This window comes from Corvus cornix, chromosome 1A (assembly GCF_000738735.6).
Source record: "Corvus cornix cornix isolate S_Up_H32 chromosome 1A, ASM73873v5, whole genome shotgun sequence".
Lineage (NCBI taxonomy): Eukaryota > Metazoa > Chordata > Aves > Passeriformes > Corvidae > Corvus > Corvus cornix.
The window spans coordinates 71,744,368-71,764,757 of NC_047057.1; the positions used below are offsets into that span (position 1 = coordinate 71,744,368).

General features: G+C 45.8%; 1 protein-coding gene across 3 annotated transcripts in view; it reads right to left on the minus strand.

Annotated features, from left to right (window-relative positions):
• Positions 1–3,091: 3,091 nt before the first annotated feature.
• BCL2L13 (BCL2 like 13) overlaps positions 3,092–20,390 on the minus strand; it is a 36,629-nt gene continuing 19,330 nt past the window's right edge. For all 3 annotated transcript variants that reach the window (XM_039570305.1, XM_019288747.3, XM_010404135.4), the window contains exons 6-7: positions 17,644–17,787; positions 3,092–7,281 (exon numbers count right to left, since the gene is read on the minus strand). In XM_039570305.1, the coding sequence (XP_039426239.1) occupies positions 6,472–7,281; positions 17,644–17,787 (954 nt within the window). In that variant the 3' untranslated portion in view covers positions 3,092–6,471. The remainder of the gene's footprint in view (positions 7,282–17,643; positions 17,788–20,390) is intronic.

Below are 20,390 nucleotides of genomic sequence, written 5' to 3' on the forward strand. Positions count from 1 at the left end.
TTTGGTCTGAGTGGGATTTAGGTTTACACTTGAATAAAAGCTTATCCTGCAAGTTAAAAATGAGGACAAAGCCCCTACAGGTATAGCAGGAAGATGCATCCTCGGCAGTTTGTTGTGTCCATGTCGATAGTGTCCCTTGCCTGCCCTGCAGATACTGCAGGGAGATCAAAAGCAGCTTCCACTGGAAGCTAACAGGAGCTCCCCCACTTCTACAGCATGACCATAGACCTCTAGCTTGGAGGAAGCAAGTCAGCCTACCCAAGAGACTGAGAGAAGGTCAGCTCTATGTAGAAAAAAAAGTGATAAAGTTACTTAAGGAGGTGGATGTGAGTGATGTGTTGTGGTTCCCCTGGACTTAACACTACTGACCCTTCCAAGCTGCTGTCATTCCCCAGCCAAGGCCTGGTTAGGAGAGGTCACTCTGTTGGACACACACTGAGTTCTGTTGCCTAGACCTGGCCCTGCAAGCTTGGTCTACCAGAGTCAGGTAGTGCTGGTTTAAATTTTATAAACATCCCCCCCCCCTCCTTTTTTTTTAATGGCAATACAGAGCTTGCACTTTTAAGCACAGGTACATACATGAAGTCAAAGCAATACTGTTCTTGCATCCCTCCTAGTGCTGAAATTAAGCAGTCCAAGCCAAATACAGTCATGCAGAGCTTCTGCCCTCACTAGGTAGAGCAGATACTGTGCTTCACCCCTCCATATTTCACAGAATCACATAGGTTGGAAAAGACCTTCCAGATCGAGTCCAATTTATGGCCAAACACCACCTTGCCAACTCAACCATGGCACTGAGTGCCAGATCCAGTCTTTTCTTAAACACCTGCAGGGATGGTGACTCTCTGGGCAGCCCTTTCCAATTCCCAATCACCTTTCTGTGAAGAACTTCTTCCTAATGTCCAAACTAAACCTCCCCTGGCACAGCTTCAGACTCTCCTCTGGTCCTGTTGCTGTTTCCTGGGAGCAGAGCCCGACCCTCACCTGGCTCCAGCCTCCTTTCAGGTACTTGTAGAGAGTGGTGAGCTCTCCCCTCAGCCTCCTCCTCTCCAGGCTGAACACTCCCAGCTCCCCCAGCTGCTCCTTGTAAGACTCGTGCTCCAGAGCCTTCACCAGCCTTGCTGCCCTTCTCTGGACTCGCCCCAGCATCTCTGAGGGGCCTGGGACTGGCCCCAGGACTCAAGGTGCAGCCTCAGCAGGGCCGAGTACAGGGGAAGAATGGATCACTGCCCTGGTCCTGCTGGCCACATATTCCTGATCCAGGCCAGGTGCCCTTGGCCTTCTTGGCCACCTGGGCACGCTGCTGGCTCATGTTCAGCTGCTGTCAGTCATAGCCCCAGGCCCCTTCCTGCTTGGCCACTGTCCAGCCACTGTGTCTCCAACCTGTAGTTTGTGTCCCCAACCTGTAGTTTTGCAGGGGGTTGTTGTAGCCGAAGTGTAGGACCAGGCACTTGGTCTCCTTGAACATTGTAGCACTGGACTCAGCTTTTATTGCTCCAGCCTGTCCGGGTCCTTCCCAGAACCCTCCTACCCTCCAGCAGACTGACACTTGCACCCAGCTTGGTGTCATCTGCAAACCTGCTAATGTTAAACTCAATCCCCTCATCCAGATCATCAATAAAGATACTAAAGAGGAATTTTTCCCATTGTGCTCCAATATGAGCAGACACAAATAGAGCCTGGAATGTGACATTCTACTGAAGCCCTGGGTTTTTCTGATGCCCATAGCCATCACAGCTGGGCTGGCCATGTGCATCTCTCCATCCCACTCCCCCATTTCACAGCAAAAGAATCTAGTAATGACACTCTCAAATTCCCTAACAGGAGCTTGCTCTGGCTTAGTGAATGAGAGACTGCAATGACAAAAGCATTTCTAGCTTTTTGCCAGAACAGCAAGATCTACCTTCCTAGGGCTTTGCCAGTACTGCCATACCTCTGTAACTGACATTAACTACAGCGAAGGGTTATACCCTCACATTATTTTATCTACTACAATCATTAAAATGGAAGAAGACCAAACTTCAGAAGCTTGCTTGTTTAGTGCTAATTAAATTTTTCGTTTGTGACCATTAGAAAGCATTGATTAGTTTAAAAATCCAGTCCCAAGTGTTAGCCTAGCTGTGATCGGTGCTATGTGGGAAGGAAGGAAATGGGATTCTGGCAGCAAAACTTGTCCTGTGTAAGAGCACTCAGCACTGCAGCTTCCACCTGGCCCTTGAGCTGCAGCTGCCTGAGCACAGCCCCAGGCAGGATGAAAAATAAAGCCCCTGCAGACAGCAAGGATGGATTCCTGTAACACTGACTTGCTCTCCAGAAGGCAAGTTAGGAAAGAAACTGCAACCACCACAACAGGCACTTCACCCCCAGCCAGAATTTACCAAACCCCAGTGCAATACTGAACAGAGACCACGCTTCTGCTGCATTGCCCGGCTCTGTGGTCGGGGCTTCTCTTTGGACTGGTGAGTACCTGCAGATTCACATCTGAAAGGACAGAAAGCTGCAGAAGTGCTGCTTCCTTGCCTCTGCTTGTTTTGTTGGGCCAGACCTAGTATTTTAGATTGAAGTAATTTTCAGTAGTTTTCAGCAGCCGAATTCCCACCATGAGAACCTCTACTCAGCATCCACCCAGACCAGTGAGAACCAAAACCTTGAGTTTTTAAGCTGCCTCTCTGTGCACCCAGTAATATTCCTGTTTGGGCCAGTTGAGCAGCTCAGCACTGCCGTGCCACCTACAGCCTCACAGCCTGGATGTTCTGAAGCTCAAGGGATGCAGGAGGCAGGAGCCACCAGGCTCCACCCAGCACTCAAGAGCTGCAACAGGCTGGGACGTGGCTCCGCATCTGCACTTTGGGCTTTTGGGCAACAGAGGAATCTGGGTTTCAGTCTTTGCTCTCAGCCTCTTGTTCCTGCAGTGCCAGCTTAAGAAAGTCCTTGCCCAGCTCCCAGCCACAGTGCCCAACTAAGCCCAGCTTAGAATTAAGCACAGCTGAATTTAAGTTGCACCTTATCTTAGAGAGAAAGCCTCTCCCCTGACAGCTCTTTATTGAGCGTGCTGCCCACTGCAGTTCCCTAAGTATTTGCCACTTTTTTCATAGATCCAGTCCTCTGCTGTTTTAGCATCTCACCTTTAGGGTATGCTAAGGATAAAGTGAGGACAGAATGGGTCTAAGGTAGATTATTTTGTTAAAGTAGAGGCCACTCGAGGACAGATATTGAGGCACTTCTGGGAAGGGGATAAGCAAAACAAGCAAAAGTAATTCTATATGCCCTGTTCTAAGTATATAGCTCCTGCCTTCCCTCTGCCAGCTACAAGAGATCCACTGAAGAGAGGCTGCATCATACCTTTCGGGGTATCTGGACCCTGCAAGTTTAAGAATACTGTAATATACTTGAAGATGGGGGGAAGAAAACTTCCATTTTCTAATTCACACCTCTTAGCAGTGCAGCCTCTCACTCAGGTCTGTAAGAACGCTGCCATCTGAGCTTATCCACCCTTTGGTGACTTCCACAAAGCCTGTCCCAGCTCTGACCACAGGACTCCAAACTCTGACTCAAGTCACCCCACAGCTGACCTTGTTAACTAGCAGAGTGCTCCTGGAGGAAAGACTCATACAAGGAATTTTCTGAACACGTGGTCAGTGGGGTGGGGGACAAGAGGGTACAAAATCTTGCTGACTTGTCAAATCTGAAAGACCCTAAAAGGAGAAGAATTTTATAAAGAAAGGACCAAGCAACCAAAACATGGTGCAACTGACGCTCCATTACATGTAGCAACACACTGGATACTCAAGGCTTCTGCCTGACCACAAAAATGCCTAACACAGTAATCTATTTTCCTTACTGCTACTGCCACCTTCTCACTGCTGTGCGTGGAAGCTTTTTATTTCATGCCCCACTGGGCTCCTTGTGCCAGTAAGTTAGGAATTTCCTCCCTAGCCAGTCTGGATTTATTCTTGTCTATCCTCTACCCATCTCCACACTACTACCCAAACAACCACATCCACAGAAGAGATGAAGTAACACCAGCCCTGCCTCCATCCTCCCCCCGTCGGTTCACAACTTACCCAGTGTCCACAGACTCCATCTCTGCTTCAGAGTAACCTGCTGTGTGGCAAGAGGTGGGGATGTACCAAAAGTAGGTTCATCATCTTCAGTAAGGAGAGGCTGTAGGTTAAGAACAGTTCTCTCCCACAGAGAACGTGCCCAGAGAAGAACCCAAAGCCACCAGCAAAGCAGCAGGAGAGGGGCAGCCCTACCCTGACTGACCAAGCAATAAAGCTGCTCTTGCCACCTCAGAGACTGCAGCATTCCTCGATAAACACGACATGTGAAACGAAGCAAAACTGGTCCTGCATGTCCGTGACAGAGCATGAAGAGACCTCTCCTCCACGTGAGGGAAACTCCTGCAAGGGGCCAGGAGAGGGAACTGCTGTGGTGGGGGAAGGCAGACACCAGAGTATGTGGCGTGAAGAGGTCCCAGTGACCCATTCTGCGGACACAGGACAACAACGAGTACCAGCAGGGCACCAGAAAATGGCAAAAAAAAGTCAATCTCATTCAGCAATGTGGTAAAAGATTTGGGGTTTTTTTTCTGATAAGGCCAACCTACTATGTTTTGTACATGGAAGAAGAGCAATCGATCAACAGTACAGTCCAGAACTCCAGAGCTCCCAAGTTCAGTCCACAGCAGCAGTATATACATGACAACCCTTCCTCTTAATATTCAACTTCACACACACAGAGTTCAAAGTCCAGTAAGTTTTCTAAAAAATCCATTTCACAAAAGCTTAAACAAAAATAATTCCTCAGAATCTGACACATTCTGACTAACTTTCCAGCATCCTGGGATAGGAAAATGCAGCAAGAATATTCTAAAATAGAGAATATACTAAGATCTCTTCATTCTGAGATCCTGTAAGAAACAGGCTCATCAGGAGATGTACTCTTGATATGGTTATTTAGAAATAAAAGTACCTTATCTTTGTGCTTTGCGAAGATTCCCATAAGCTCATGTTTAGTTTTTTACATTATCACGAGTTCCCTTTCACCTTCCTCCATCTGGTCTAAGCCACAGTGCCAGCACCAACCCTCAGAGATGCGTCCACAGTTCTTCCTGGGAAGCCCAAGGCCTTGCCCACGGAGCTGCAGGATGGACAAGGACAGACACACAAACACGCGCTGAAAGAGCAACGCTTGTGGCTGGATCCGACTAAGGAGCAGGGCAATACTTGCAGGGTTTCTCTCCACACACACCTGAAGTGTTGTGACTGCAGGAAGGGGCATTTCCTTTTTTGCCAAAGTAATTTGCTCATCCTTTGTGAAGCTGTAAGTTTAGCTAATTACAGATTCACAGTGGCAAAAGAAATCGCACTGAACACCACTCCGGGCCAGGTCAGGAAGAAGCAGATAGAGATGTTTAATGCTGTTTTGCTCAGTTACTAGAATCCATTGCTTTATATATCTGGGATTCTGTCACAGGCAAGACCAAGTGAGGACTAAATACACTCTGTGCTTAACTTGGGAAAGACAATGCAGACTGCAGCGTGACACAGCAGAGCGTCTAACATCTGAATTGCACTTGAGGCACTGGCCTTGCTTCCACACGGTTTTGCTGTATTTTTGCTGAATATACCCCAGATATCAGAGTACTGATCCCAATGGCACCGTGTCCAGCATGAATTTCGTACCTCTGATAACTGAAGAGTTGCAGTAAAGTGGGCTGGGCAGGAGCAGAGCAAATGGATTCTCAAACCAGCAAATAGCAGTGTCCCCCCCCACCCTCCTGGGCAGCACCTCTGCCCCAGGAACACCAGGATGCTCAGAGATAATACAGCTATAGAGAGGCAGCATCTTCACAGGATGGGGCTCCAGTAAACGTTAGGGGCCAAAACCGGTGTGAGCCAAGAGGTAAGAATAAGCACTGTCCCACTGGGGCTTAGGAGGAACCTGGAAGGTTATGAGGAGCAGTGCTGTACCTGAGAGGAAGCTGAGACAAAAGGGAGACCAGCCTCTCGCTACAGGACTCAGGTTGGCTAATGTTTGTTAGGAGGGGCTCAGGGGCGCAACAGGAAGTGACAAGACAGCACAGCTGCAATAGCGGTCAATCTGAGAAGCCAAAATCTCCAGGGGCTGGCAGCAGCTGGCTCTCCCCTTCCCCTGGGGATTCTCTGTTCCAGTTCCTAGAGTATGAGCACCCCTTTCTTCAGCACCTGCACTTAAGTTCTTAAATTTGCAGATTTTTTTTTTTTTTAAAAATACCCCCATACTTTAATCACGAAAAACCAGTCCCCGCCCCAATTCTACTAAAAACATGATTGTCCGTAGCTGGAGGCTTATTGAACAACCTCACCTCATCACCACTGAGTTACTCAAATGTCCAATTAAACAGCAGGCAGCTCAACCTTTAGGTAACACAACTACAAAAATTGGATGTGCTCTCTTCTCTCCCCCCTCCTCCTCAAGAGAGCTGCGTTACTTTTTCCTAAGCGCCAGCGCTACTCCGACTGCTACAGCCAATATAGCAACCGCAGCAGCCCCGCCGTACAGCAGTATAGATTTCCCTTCTGGCAATAGGATAGGCTTCTCCTCTGCAGCTGAGGATTTCTCTTCTATTTCTTCCAAATGGCCCTCTTTCCCCACTTTTTTTTCCCCTGGAAGCAGTATTTTCTCAGGTTCTGGTGCAGCCTTTTCTTCTGATGGGGCTAACTTTGGGACAGGTTTACTTAACACGGGGATTTCAGGTTCAATAAGCTCTTCAGCTGCTTTTCCCTTTTCCTCCTGTTTTGTACGCAGCAGTGCAGAGGGATGTGCTTTTTCAGCAGCAGCAATTTCAGGAGGCTTTGTTTCCTGTAAAGCAGCAGAGGTTTCTGGAAACGCTGCCTGCATGGTCTCTGCAGCGCCGGCTGACACCACCGCTTCCTCAATCCCCTCTGGTATCTCTTCCTTCTCCACATGCACAATGTCGGAGTTGGAAGAGTTGTTCTCACTCCTCTCTTCACCCCCTCCGTTGCTGTCCAGGCTTTTGACTTCTTCAGGATCCATAGCCACCTGCTGCCAGGACTCAGGTCCCAGGGACACTGGCAGGCTCTCTGTGTGCCAGCTCTGGCTCGCCGACAGGGAGACGGGCAGGCTCTCCGACTGCCACGACGTGGTCACCGTGGGGGACTCCGGGGGGCTCACCTGTACTGAGTTGTCACTGGTCAGGATGTAGATGTCATTGCTGTCCTCTGCAATGAGCCCGGGATACTCTTCCTCTTCGGATTCCAAAGTAAAGACTGTTCCCTACAAACAAAAGGAGGACACAACATGTGAACGACGGCTTCAGCGTTCCCTCCCCTGTACGGGAGAACAGGACACCTGGAAACTTGGTGAGCTGGAAGAAAGATGAGAGGGGCTCTGCAGGAGCAGCAGCTGCCTGACCTACATTTCAGTAGAGACTACGGAACCCAGCTGGTCCTGCTGGCGTTTCCAGAGAATGGGACCTCTTTTATGAGCTTTGCTTGGGAGCTCCTCCTTTCCCTGACACTACTTTATCACTGATTAATCACCAAAACACACCACATGGTCATCATTAACCCGACAAGATACTAAAGTCTGAAACCAAACTGCAACAGAACAAAGAAAAAGAAAGCAAATTCAGGTGCTCGATACCACTCCCCACTCCTTTCTGTGCAAGTGCTCTCTATTGCTTGTCCATTTTCATCTAACAGTGTTCCTCTTACATTAATTTTATCCTATTTCCAGTGCTATCTGAAGCCTTTATTTCTACTTTGTACCAACAAGATGGAATCTACAGTAATTCTAGTATTTTACTACCATTTTAGCTATTCTTAAACAAGTTTACTTTTGAAGACAGCCGTCATAACTTTGGCTACACAACTGAAGTTGAAACAACCAACCAAGCACAGACACCCAGAGACTGTGACAGGGTTTGCTTGCTTCTATTTAGCTAGGAAAAATCTGTAGGCATCCTGAAAATTTGACAGTGGGCTCCAGCTGGAGAAACTGCAAGTGTAAAATACTGATTCCCTGTGATCAGCCCCAGTTCATACACTGGGCTTGATGGTCCATGGTATGGAATATCCCTTTGGCAAGTTTGCATCAGCTGCCCTGGCCACGCTCCCTCCCAGCTTCTGGTGCCTCTCCTCACTGGCAGAGCATGGGACACTGAAAAGTCCTTGATTTAGGGGTAGCACTACTCAGCAACAACTAAACCATCAGGGTGTTATCAATGTTACTCTCATTCTAAATCCAAAACACAGCTCTGTACCAGCTAGGAAGAAAATTAACTCTATCCCCACTGAACTGAGGACAAAGAGATGGCAGCAGAGAGGAACCCTGAAGTTTCGTATGCCATATAATAGAAGTCTGTGAAACAATTAACAAAGATTCAGTAACTTTCTTGCTTGTAACAAAAATGATTTGAACATTCTAGCAAGTACTGCAGTGCTAGGAGCCCCTTCTGTGCAAATTCCAAGCTTTCCTGTACAGTCCATCATAACAAAAATTCCATTCATTCTCCTTCTCCCTTCTGCATGCAATAGCTCTCCTAAAGCACTCGAAGCTTTAAACCCTTCCCAACACCTGTGAATTTGGGGCTTGATTCCTACCTATAGTTTCCCATTCCAAGACACCTCCTTGGTTGTTTCACAACTTTTTATGGATCCACACAGTGTCCTGTGTCAGGAACTGATCCCAGTTAAAAACAAACACGATTTTTATTTTGCAGAGATATTTTTAACCCTCAGCCCATGGAATTTTGGAAGATATTAGGACATGGACAAAGGACTATTATAGAACACTTGCAAAAGAACTTTCCTTCATAAATGCTTTTAAACTGCTCAGGTGTGGGAAACATGATCCAGCTTGGTAAGATGTTCAGAAACTGAAGTGAAAGGATGCACAGAGTTCCTCAGGGAAAGGGTTAAAAGCAATTAAGCTGTTTACTAACCACTTGAGGATCACCACAAAGTCTTAATTCAGAATGCAATAAAAATGAGTAAAGCATTAAATTTGTAAAAATGTTCAGACACCACCCACATGCCAAACCCAAAGCAAGCTCTGCTCTGCAAGCAGGCACTGACAAGTCAAGACTCCAGCACCCTCTTGAAAGTCACATTCCAGTAGAAGAGCTCTTTTTTTTTTTAATCCAACTCAGGCTGTTAAAACAAAATAGAGCTCTACACGTAGGAGGAAGCAACCAGCATTACAAATTAAGGGTGACGGAAAAGAGCCAAGAAACTTAAGTAAAGGCAGAGGTTACTGGATCCAAAGAGACCAAGTACTGAGCTGTGTGGGCCAGGGCTGCTGTGCAGCGTGGGAGGACAGGACTCCACACACAGCACCAAGCTGTCCTGCTCCAGCAGACACTGGAGAGCAGCACAGCACAGGTCAGCCACTGTGGCTGGCTTCCACCACCCTGTGCTGAGAATGGACAGGCAGCCCGCTGCCCACACACTCTGAGATTGCACGCTCACTCCTCTGACCATCAGGTTTTGCTCTGGATGTTGTTAAAGTAGGCAATACTCTCACTGGAATATAAGCCACTAATAGACACCTACAATCGAAGCCAATTTTTTACTTCCACAGGTGACACAGACTCAGAAAAATGGCAATCAAACAATGAAATAATTAGGGGTAAAACCTGCAGTCTCACGAACCTCTGTACTATCCTCCTCTCTGGTCAGCTCTACACTTCCACAAATCAGGATGAATTTATTTCCTGTCCACACCACATCACAACACACTAGACTACATCTGTGGTGTGACATTAGAAGAAAGAACAGGGGCACACACCGCTGATAACAGCTCTGCTCTTAACATTCCAGTGGAAGCGTACCCATGCTGCTGTGACTCACTCAGCATGAGGCATATACCAAAATATTCCAAAAACACACTATGCTGCTGAGGATTTGTGAGCTCTGGCCATTGTAGCAAAAAAAGCACCAACAAGGGCTACATTCAGACAGCCTGAATTCCCCTGAAGTCACACACTGTGCACTGGTGAAAGCTTTGAGCCATGACTCAGCAGCCCACGGAGGGGAGGATGGAGCCACCTGTAGTCAGTGGGGACAGCGCGTACAGAGACTGCCCTGAAATTTAAACCATCTTGAGACTTCTAAATACATACTTTCACTGGAGATATGCTTCTCACAAAATACAGGTAAGATCTGGGCATAGGGTAATGCAGGATAAAGTGCTCTGGAGAGGGTAAGGAAATGAAGGGATGGTTACACGAGGAACAGGGGCAATCCTCCCCATTCCGAACACCCCGTTAATACGTGTGCCAACACTACACACGCAGCCTGCCTTCAGCAGGAGGGAGGAGGGCCCAAGGGGCTCAAGAGTTTTATTGTTCCTTTTCTCACGCAAACTGTGCTGACCTCAAAAGAGTTATCAGTTGCTGGCTCCCCATAAATCAGAGCCTTATGCAGCCTGGCTGATTCCTTTCTGTCTTTACAGACAATTTACCTTCCGTGTCAGTGCCTCAGGGACACAACTCCCCAGGCTTGGAGAGACAGATTGCCCGTGGCTGGGAAGGTTGGGGCAGAGCTGACACACTGGCAGTGGGTAATTCCAGCACTTTTTCGTTAAAAGCTTATGAAGCTTTAATTGAAAATCCAGACAGTAATAGGCATTATTTAGGATACATGATTAATATTTCTTGAGCTGAATTAAGATTTAATACGTAAAGTCAAGCGGATAAAGCTCGGATTTTGTGCTGGTTCAGTCGAGGTTTGCACTTTGGTGGGGTTTTTTCCCTTTTAGAGCAGTTGCAATAAAAACTGAATGACATTTAGGACAATTCTCTTGATTCATCTACAGATGTGACCCAGAAGCAAAGCTCCAGCAGGCAGATTATTCCAGGACAGGATGAAACATGTGGAAGGATTTTTAATAACCTGAGGAGGCCTTACATAAGCCCTACACTTTAGATTTAATAGTAAGCAAGTAATGTATGTAAGCATTTCTTTATCTGCTTTGTTTATTGTAAACAGACAGTCTACTGCTTCAAACCAGAAAGATCATAGCTGCTCTTTTTCATATTTGCAGTGGGAAACTTGCAAACTTGGGAGTGCTTCTCCTCATCCAGCATATTTAGAGAACCACGTCAGGTGTGGCAGAGAAGCTCAAATCCCTCACTGCAGCTTCCTGCCACTCCTGATCCCAACCACTGCCACTTGAGGGAAGAGCTGGCACAACTTACGAGGAGACAGAGAACTGCAGACTTCCCTGCTTGGCTAGAACAGCAAGAATAGCCACGTGCCATGAGGCAGTCTTGAGGAAAAGATCAGCTACCAGAATCAATCACCGTCCTCTGCCTATGGGGTTTGACTTGCAGGAATGTTCCACGATGCTTCTGCACGTAACAGGAAGCACTGTTAACAAACGTGGCACACCTGCCCTCAGGAGGGGCTACAGCCAGTATGCTACAGGGTGAGCTACACTGGACAACTGCACACTGCTAAGAAAGGAAGGGAAAAAATGTCTGAAAGCTCTTCCAGTAATATAGTATAGAACTGATACTTAAAAACACCTGTTAACTTTCAATTATGATTTAAAGGCAGCAAACATAACAAAGCCTCCCCCAAGACACAGAAACTGACTCTTATGTTGTCTATATTACCTTTCATAGTTTTCTAATATGTCTATTATTAAGTGTATACAAACAAACAGACTCATTAACTACAGTATGTATTTGCTAAACAGCAAAACCTTTAACTAAATAATTCCAGCATCATTTATGCGAAGCTGCTTCTGGTGCCAAGAGATATATTCAAATCAAAATTCTGAATGTCTCAAAGATAAAAGCAACTCTTTTCTCTACCAAAAATAGTAGGAGTAGCAGCACACATTGCATCTGTAATGGAGATGTGATTAGACCGTGAACATAAGAGATCCCCATTAAGGTGTCCAACAGAGCATTTGCTGCATCTTAGAGCAGGCTTTGAATGCCCTGCCCTGTAAACTCCAAAGAGCAGGAAAATGCAAAACAACTGTGCCTAACTCCTGTTGAAGCTTCTTCTAGGGTTTGGTTTTAAGTGTTCTTAGAAGCTCTACTGGTCTCTCTGGTTCAGTTCTGAAAGTATAAACAAGGAATGATGTGGATAGGCAACTCACACAAAACCCATTTCCGAAGACACAAAAAAGCCCACCTGAAAAAATATACAGCCCAGCCACCTGTACACCCCAGACCCTGATTTTTTCTAACACAGGCAGAAATTCTGTACAGGTCAGAAAGTGCCACCAGGGGAAAAAATCTCCACGTTCCCTGGGCTTCAACCCCTCAACACAAAACTAAACAGAGCCATATAAAATCCCTGAGAAAAACAGTATCTTGAGGTTCAAGAGGAAATGCTGGCAGAACACATTATCCCAGGAGAGCAATAGTGGCTATCATAAAAATTTCAAACACTCAACTCAGCTAGAAAGTTTCTTAGGTGAGGGCACTGACTATCCCTGACTATCCCAGAGAGAAATGAAGTTCAAGAAGCGTTTGGACAATGCTCCCAGGCACATGGTGTGACTCAGGGCTTGGACTCAGTGATCCTTGTGGGTCCCTTCCAACTCAGGATATTCTATGCTTCTACAGCCGCTTTCCCCACACCAACAGTGTCACAGCAATGAGCACTAGGAACCCATTAAATGCACTTGTGCTTAAAATCCAGTGTCTGAAAAACAAGAGGCAAGGAGGGACAAACTGGCCTGTGTCCAGGGATCCTAAGACACCTCCCTCGGGGAAATAAGCAAACTTCCCACAACAACAAACTTCCCTAGAGCTGGGAATGTGTCTGTTTCATGATTTGTAGCTGTGGCAGAGGAGCAGCTGTGTGCTGGAGCAGGGGTGCCTGTGCCCAGGGATGGCTGCTGCGGTCAGGAAGCTTCACTCCCACGTGGCTGTGCCCAGGCTGCCGCTCCATCTGCTCCCTGTCTCCATCCCCAGCCCCATTATACCAAACCTTTTCAGACCCTCATGGAAGTCAGACCTGACAGCACCACCCGGCTAATCCTTCAGAGCAATGGATTATAAAGGAGCTGCTGACAACACTCAGATCCAGAACAAAACATTTTAAAATATAAAGAAGTCACAAAAAGCCCTCAGGCACTTACTGTGCCCCTCTGTTCATCCCTCTGAAACTGTCAAGATAGGTGGAGCCAAGAAAAAGAGAGTAGAGTTCTTACAAATAGGACTGCACTTTTTATTAAGGAGAAAAAAAGCAAAAAAAAGGTCGAGTGAACCACATCAAAGCACTCTGACATTGCAGCCACCACTCCCATTCCCTTCAAGGAATGCTTTAGCTAGAACAGCCTGCAGAAATGATCCTCTTCCATCCCTGCCTTCCAATACAACCTATACAACCGGCAGGAAGTCAGCACCAAAGCAACACCCTTTAAGGTTTCAGTCTTATGGGTTTAAAATGAGGTAAATTCAGTTTTTTATAGACCACTTGTTCAGATTTGAAGTTACTGGAAGGGAAAACAGAAAGGAGATCTAGTTGCTCTTTTACCATTTAATGTCCTTCAGCCACAGTGCCTAAAATTTTAAAAGAATCTATTACTGTACCAAAGAAGTTGCATATAAATAAAAGTGGACACTTCACTGCAGTATTCGACGATACAAGCATAAAGCATAGTTATTTTGAAAGGAAAACTCCTTGCTAGGACTCCTCTAACTAGACTGCCCTTTCCTGCATCTCGTGCCACATTAAACTTACTTCCCTCTCCTCCAGCAGAGCACATCTCTCTATTTCTGCACTGTCATTCCCAGGGCAGACACCTGGACTGCTGCAGAAGGAGATCTTCATCTCCAGAAGCACAAACTGACTACCTCTCTTCCTTACGATGACAATTGGCTCTTTACTCTCTTTCTCCTCCGGATTGTTAACACTCTCTAATATGTGTATTATTCAATCAACAGCAGCAAAGAGAACAACTAAACCAGCTGCAAAGCCCAAGACAAAACACTGGAGACACGGAGAAAACAGCTCCTCTAATGCTGAGACACGAAACTGTAAACACTATGCAGATTTCAAGCAAATTTACTTTTATTCCCTTCAGCACGGGCAGTTAACTAGTTAAATGCAAATCCAGGTCTGAACTTCATGAGACAAGACCCCTGGGAAGGCAGAGACAATTTCTGCCATGGGTCACAATTATAACTCCCAGGCTTGTGCTGAGAAGAAAGGTTATTAACTGCACGCTGATAAACAGGTTCAAACAAGGGAAAAGCAGAGGGGCTGCTAACAGGAATGGGAATCTGAGAGAAAAAAAAGGCAGCTAGCTTCCAAGAAATTTGACACTCTTTCCTCCTTATAGGCATTCCCAGATACTTCTACACAGATGAAACCTAACCATGGAAAACAGGATCTGCAGGACTTGAGGAGAAATAAATTATTTGGGGAGGGGTGGGAAAGGAAGCAGGAAAAAATCCTTACCAACTGACTGGTCTTACTGTGCACTTTTCCAGGAGACCAAGAATTGCTTCTGATGCAGCAGCATTGAGCCACGGAGGAGTCAGAGAGAGCAAAAAGGCAGGGGAGGTACCAGGAGAGAAGGGAGTGGAGAGGAGGGAAGGGGAGGGAAGATGAGGGAAGGGGTGGGGAGATGAGGGAAGGGGTGGGGAGAGCATGTACACACTGCATGTCTGTTGGCTGAGCCCTAACATTGGTTTTGGGAAAGAAAAAAGCTACTTGTTAATGAGGCTGGGTGTTGTTTTGCAACGGCTCAAGATGAAAAAGGAAGAAGGTCTTAGTAGGACGATTAGTCAGGAGGAAGAAATGTGTGCCCCCACATGTCTGTTTAGAGAACCTGGAATGCCCAGAATGCTTTTTGCTCCAAAAGAGAGGCCATACTAAGAGTCAAACAATGCAAGAGCTGCAGCCAAACCTGTCAGAGCAATTAGTGAAAGAGGGAGCATAAAAATATGCCAGCCATTCCCTCACCAACCAACCCACCAGTCCCACACTGCCACCAAAAGTTAGCTGAATTACCATTTTAGTGCCTGGAGGGAGAATGGGAGGGGAACACTCATTGTTCCAACACACCATCTCAGCACCCTATCTCTGTGGGACTGGCATGGAAAACCAAAATGCAACTTCTCATCCTCCGGTGTATCAAATTTCTCATTTCCCACAAGCCATGCCAATTTCTTGAAATCTGCACAGCTACCCAATTTGTAAACCTTTATTCCCTTGAGCTGGAAATTTTGCTTCTTGTCAGCTGTCCACCAGCCTCAGCCAGATGCTTTCCTGGACCCACAGGCCTCCTGAGCCCACAAGGGAACCTCAAGTCTCGCACACATGCAGAGCCCTGGGAGCTCCTCCAGCCGCACTGTGGCTGCACAGAATGATGCAGCAAAGGGATGACACAGCTCTGTACAACTCTGACTCCACAGATCTGCAGTGGGGCACAGGAAGGGCTCTGCTGACCCCTTACCTTTGACTGGCTACTCCCCTCCTGGCAAAGGCTGACCTCAATCCAAAAATTGAGGACGATCCCAAATTACATGGTGCCAAGGGATGAGACACTACAGAGCTTTTCAGGTCTGCCCCTGAAAAGCTGACTTGAAAACCAGACAGGCTATTCTTGCACCTTCTCACTTTTAAGCAAGCTCTTAGCAGCTGCAGGAAAGACCTATCTTCATACCACTCCAAAGTAACACAAACATTGAACCTCTTACTGTCACAGCAACACGAGTCACTGGAGACTCCCAGGTTTATACACTGCCCTTATGGCTCGAGCAAACGATTACTAACAACTTGATCTGGCCCACAGAGCCCCTGTGGCAGATGCTTATCTTAAAAAATGCATACACTCCAACACTTCCTGTGGCTACCAGCCTCCCGGGCTCTTCCCAGCCCTTCTCAGAATACAACCTCTCCCACGCTGGCCCCATGCCCTGCTCCCAGCACTGCCATCCCACAGACTCAGAACAAACCCAGAGACAAGCCACAGGGTAAAAATGAACCCTTTCCTTACAGGGAAGAAAAAATACAATATAACCATATATTCCCCTTCCTCCACAAAAAGCCACATGCCCAGTGGCACCCCCAGCCCATCCCCAGAGCAACTCACAAAGGTTAGTGCAGCTACATTAATTCATCTGGAAAGGGTTTTCATCACCTTGTCTCTTTCCTCGCCTCTTGTGCTGTTTCAAAAATAGCTCTGGCTTGTTTGCTGCCCTGCCTGTGTCAGTCTGATTTTCTGCCTGGCTGGATGTGCACAGACACGCTCGGAGCCTGCTGGACACCAGCACCCGGATCTGTACATCCATGCACAGTCACCCAAACACAAAGCACAGCCTCCTCCCTCGCAGGCCGTGCTGGAAAACAGAGCACAGCCCTTTTGGAGGTCAAAAAACAAGGCAGAAAAGCAAAAAAGTACTGACATTGATCTGTCTAAGGGCTGCCAGTAAGGGCCTGCCCTGGGATGAAAAAACTTTGAGGTATGAGTGCATTTATCAAATGACCTAAGGTCATTTGGCTGCACACTGTTAGTGCTTCTGTTCCTTAGAGACAAACAATCCCTCCTGCAGGCCTTGGGAACTATCCTCCACAACTGCTGGGAACAGATAAAGAAGGTGCAGATGTGCAGAAATTCTGGAACAAGCTGCTCTTTAAAAAACCCTCAGGTAAACTCTTGAAATACAAAAAGCTTCTGAATGAGAGTTTTCCTACTAGCACTTTTTTTTTAATCACTGGGTTTTCCTGAACAGCTTTTCCTTTTAGAATGAATCAGCTTGCTGGAGCCATTTCACAAATCCCAGATTAATTCCATTCAAATCTGGCATTGCTCCCAAACCCAGTAATCTTAGGCTCAGCCTTCAAGACCCAGCTCATCAGCTGTGAGCTGCATTTCTGAAGTATTTCTAAATGAAACTCTCTCAGCACGCCATGACTCAGGAACACTGGTTACCATGAATTAAAGATTTCTACAAGGAAAAATGCAGCACAAAGAAATCCTGATTGCTCATTCTATGCATGTTCCCATACAGCTACAAAGTCTAATATGCATTAGCTATCTTATTATAAAAATAAGTTAGTACCTATTGACATTTCTGTATGAAGTGCTCCCCAACTACTGATCTGCTAAGAAACTCTCTGAAATCTAAGAAGAGGAAAAAACCCATATACCTTTTCCAGCAGTCACCAGAGGATGAAGATGCCATTAAAAAGAGGAACATCTTGGGCACAGTACCTTTTGTTATGGGTGTCTGTTTCCAAATGAAGCGCTCCATGGATATTAACAGGGAAGCACAAAGCTCACCATACTGCAACAAATTAGCACCTTAACACACTCTCTACGAAAATTAATTGTTATCTGACACCTAAGGACCTCTTCAATTTCAGCAGCAATCCAACAAACCAGAAGTGCAAAGAACTGGCACAGACTGCCTGGGAAATTGTGGAGTCCAATCACACAGGTCTTTAATATCAACATCAGAAATGAATGGGTGAAAGTCAGTTCTGCCTTGGAGCAGAGAAGAGAAATAGATGACGGCCCAAGATCCCTTGCTGGTCCTGACCCCCAATTATTGTTTTATTTCTTTTCCTGAGGCATTCCTTCTTGCATCTGCTTACTTCTAGCAAGCCCTCTCAGCTTTCACTCCTACTAGGATCACACTTAGAAATAAGGTCTTCTTACCCATCCTCCTTGTTGAATGATATAATCTGCAGAATAATCTTCTAGATATGTCACCCCGAAGTTCACAAGGGCACTCAGTGGTTCCTGGCCCCGTCTGGTCAACTCCATCAGAAATTGTTGTAACAGAACCAGGGGCACCAAGACCTTCAAGAAACAAGAGTTGTGAATAAATACAGAAAGCATTATCAATACTACTGTGCAGCTAGAACAGAATTCATGTGTCCGCAGAAAAGGCCTGAATCTTCAAGTCCAAATATACCAGGGACTATACACTTCATTTCTGAGAAGACACAAGGCAAACAAACAATAAAATGCACTAAAACAGAAGCACTTAACCTGCTAAGCAAAAACCCACAGTCTGAAATTCTTGAGAATTTCACAGAACTACATGCAGAAATGTTTTCTTAAGCCCCACTTTTTTCCCAACACAGGATTCAGGTAGAGAAGCAGAACAGGTCCAGAACTTGCTACCCCAGAAGTGGAAAGATGCGACATTGTAAATAGCTTGAAGGGATATGCATCCAAAAGCAAACAACACACTCATACACATCCTGGAACAGGAACACGGCACCAGACAGTCTGTTTAGAAGTTCACACTTGGCTTTGAGACAGGACAAAAACAAACACCTCCACCCAGCAGCATAACATTACAAACGTTTAAAATGACAAACACAAAGCCCTTCCCATGTCAAATGCTCCCTCTGATGTCAAATTTAACACATACAGATTTTCCTCCCTCATTTCCTACTCCCATTCCTCTTTGGAAACCTTTTAACTGAATGCTCAGCCTTAACCTAAATTGCTCTGGAAGATGCAGGACTCTGCGAATCCACCTCCTTCACATTATACAGTTCTAGACACTTCCTTCTGAAATTATTCTTTTGTTTGCCTAAACAACATGCAGTCGAACTTTTAAGCTCTAAATTTATTCTCCTAGAGCACACAAGTGGCCCTCTGGGCAATGTTTATATGCAGCACCTCGCCAAGGTCAGGAAACTGGTATGAACTGAAGTCATTAGCATCTGAAAAAGCATTATTATGACACAAGAGAATAATATTTGTTTTACTGCATTTTAATTGAGGCCACTGCACTGCACATCTATTCACTGTGCAGCCTGGAACGCTGTTTCCCAGCTGCACAAGGGAGATGAAGGCTCTACTACTGCTCATACTGAACTCCTAATGCCTCCTTCCTTTTCCAGTCTCTTCCCCCTTCAGCCTGGTTTTCTTTTCTGTAAATATCCTGCATTACTATTCCCAGAAATCACACCTTAGGGTGCAAAGCTGGAGGATGATGAATAGACAAAGTAAGCCGAAATTGAGATTTGTACTAAATTCATGGTGGCCTCACACTGAGCTTGACTACTAAAACCAGATGGGGCCTAAAAAATGCCCATAATCTGATAAATTTAAAATGCTCCAGCTGATTAGCAAAGGAGTCCAAGATTGTGGCAGACAGGTTATAGTACTGTTGCTCTGTGATGAACAGTTAACACTGGTAACTGTTAACACTTCAGTAGGAATGTCATGGTGCCAGAATTTTAAAAGCGTTGGGGTTTTTTGAGTTTCTTGCAATTAATCTCAACTTGAAGGCAGAAGAGGTGCAAGATCACAGTGCACAGATATAAGGAGCAGGTCAAGGTGAGGTGTCAGAGGAAAATTCAGTCTTTTTAGATCAAAAAAACCCAAGCTGTCAAGGCTAGGCATCTTTCAGAGGCTTTGGGCACACCCACATAACTCTACAGCAGCATGAACACTGAGATCTCAAAATATTTGACATTTACTGTAAGCTGAAGGCAAGAGAAACAAAGGCAAGAAAGGCTGCTTGGGAAATGAAGGGAGCTCAAACTCTGGCACAGTGAACATGATTGTTACCTTCTTCCTTTGCCAACCTGATGCCTAATTCGTCCATTCCCCCCAAATTCAGCAAGCCTCTTCAAGGCCTCAGAGTGAGGGACCAAGCTCAAACTCTAACATCCAGTCCTGCACAGACCAACAAACACCACCCAGCTTTCCTTTCCTGCTGAAATTACTGACACTGCTGCCTCTGAGACCCAGTAGGAACAGGATCCTGAAGGTTTGTACAAGACTGTCCTTAAACTCATGAAAGAAAGCACCTCGCAGTACTTCCATAAAAGATAACAACACCATTCTGTACAGAAGAGTAGCTGTGGGAATGGTGGTGAGATTTAACCAGAGCCAAGTAAAAATACAGCCTTTGCAATTCAAAGCAACTGCAACTCCCTCCACCAGGATGCCTGGGAAGGAATGCTAGGGGCTATTTATATTTTGACCGAAGAAAAGCATACACAAAAAATAGTTGGCAGGAGAAAACTTCTAGGGAATCATTATAAAAGCCACTTTACTATCAGAAGATAGCTGATAGTGTAAATGAAACACTAGGGTTCACTCTACTATTGCAATCCCACTGTACAGTATTACAAATTTAAATGTACACCAAAAAAATATTACAAAAAAAGTTCACAGGCTTTGAGGAAGCTATATCCAAAATTATTGCAGTTCTGTGTACCTTTTGACTATTTCAACTTAAAATTAATCTAATTCTTCACATTAATCTCTTACATTTTTGTTGCATTATTCTTTGCCCCCATTAATCAGTAAGAATGGGACACTAAGATGACTGCTAACCCACTCACCAGCTCAACTGGCTCTCAGCATCTGTTATCCCTTCAGATGATGCACAAAAGTGGGATTATGCATTTTGTAGATGTGTATATAACATTCAG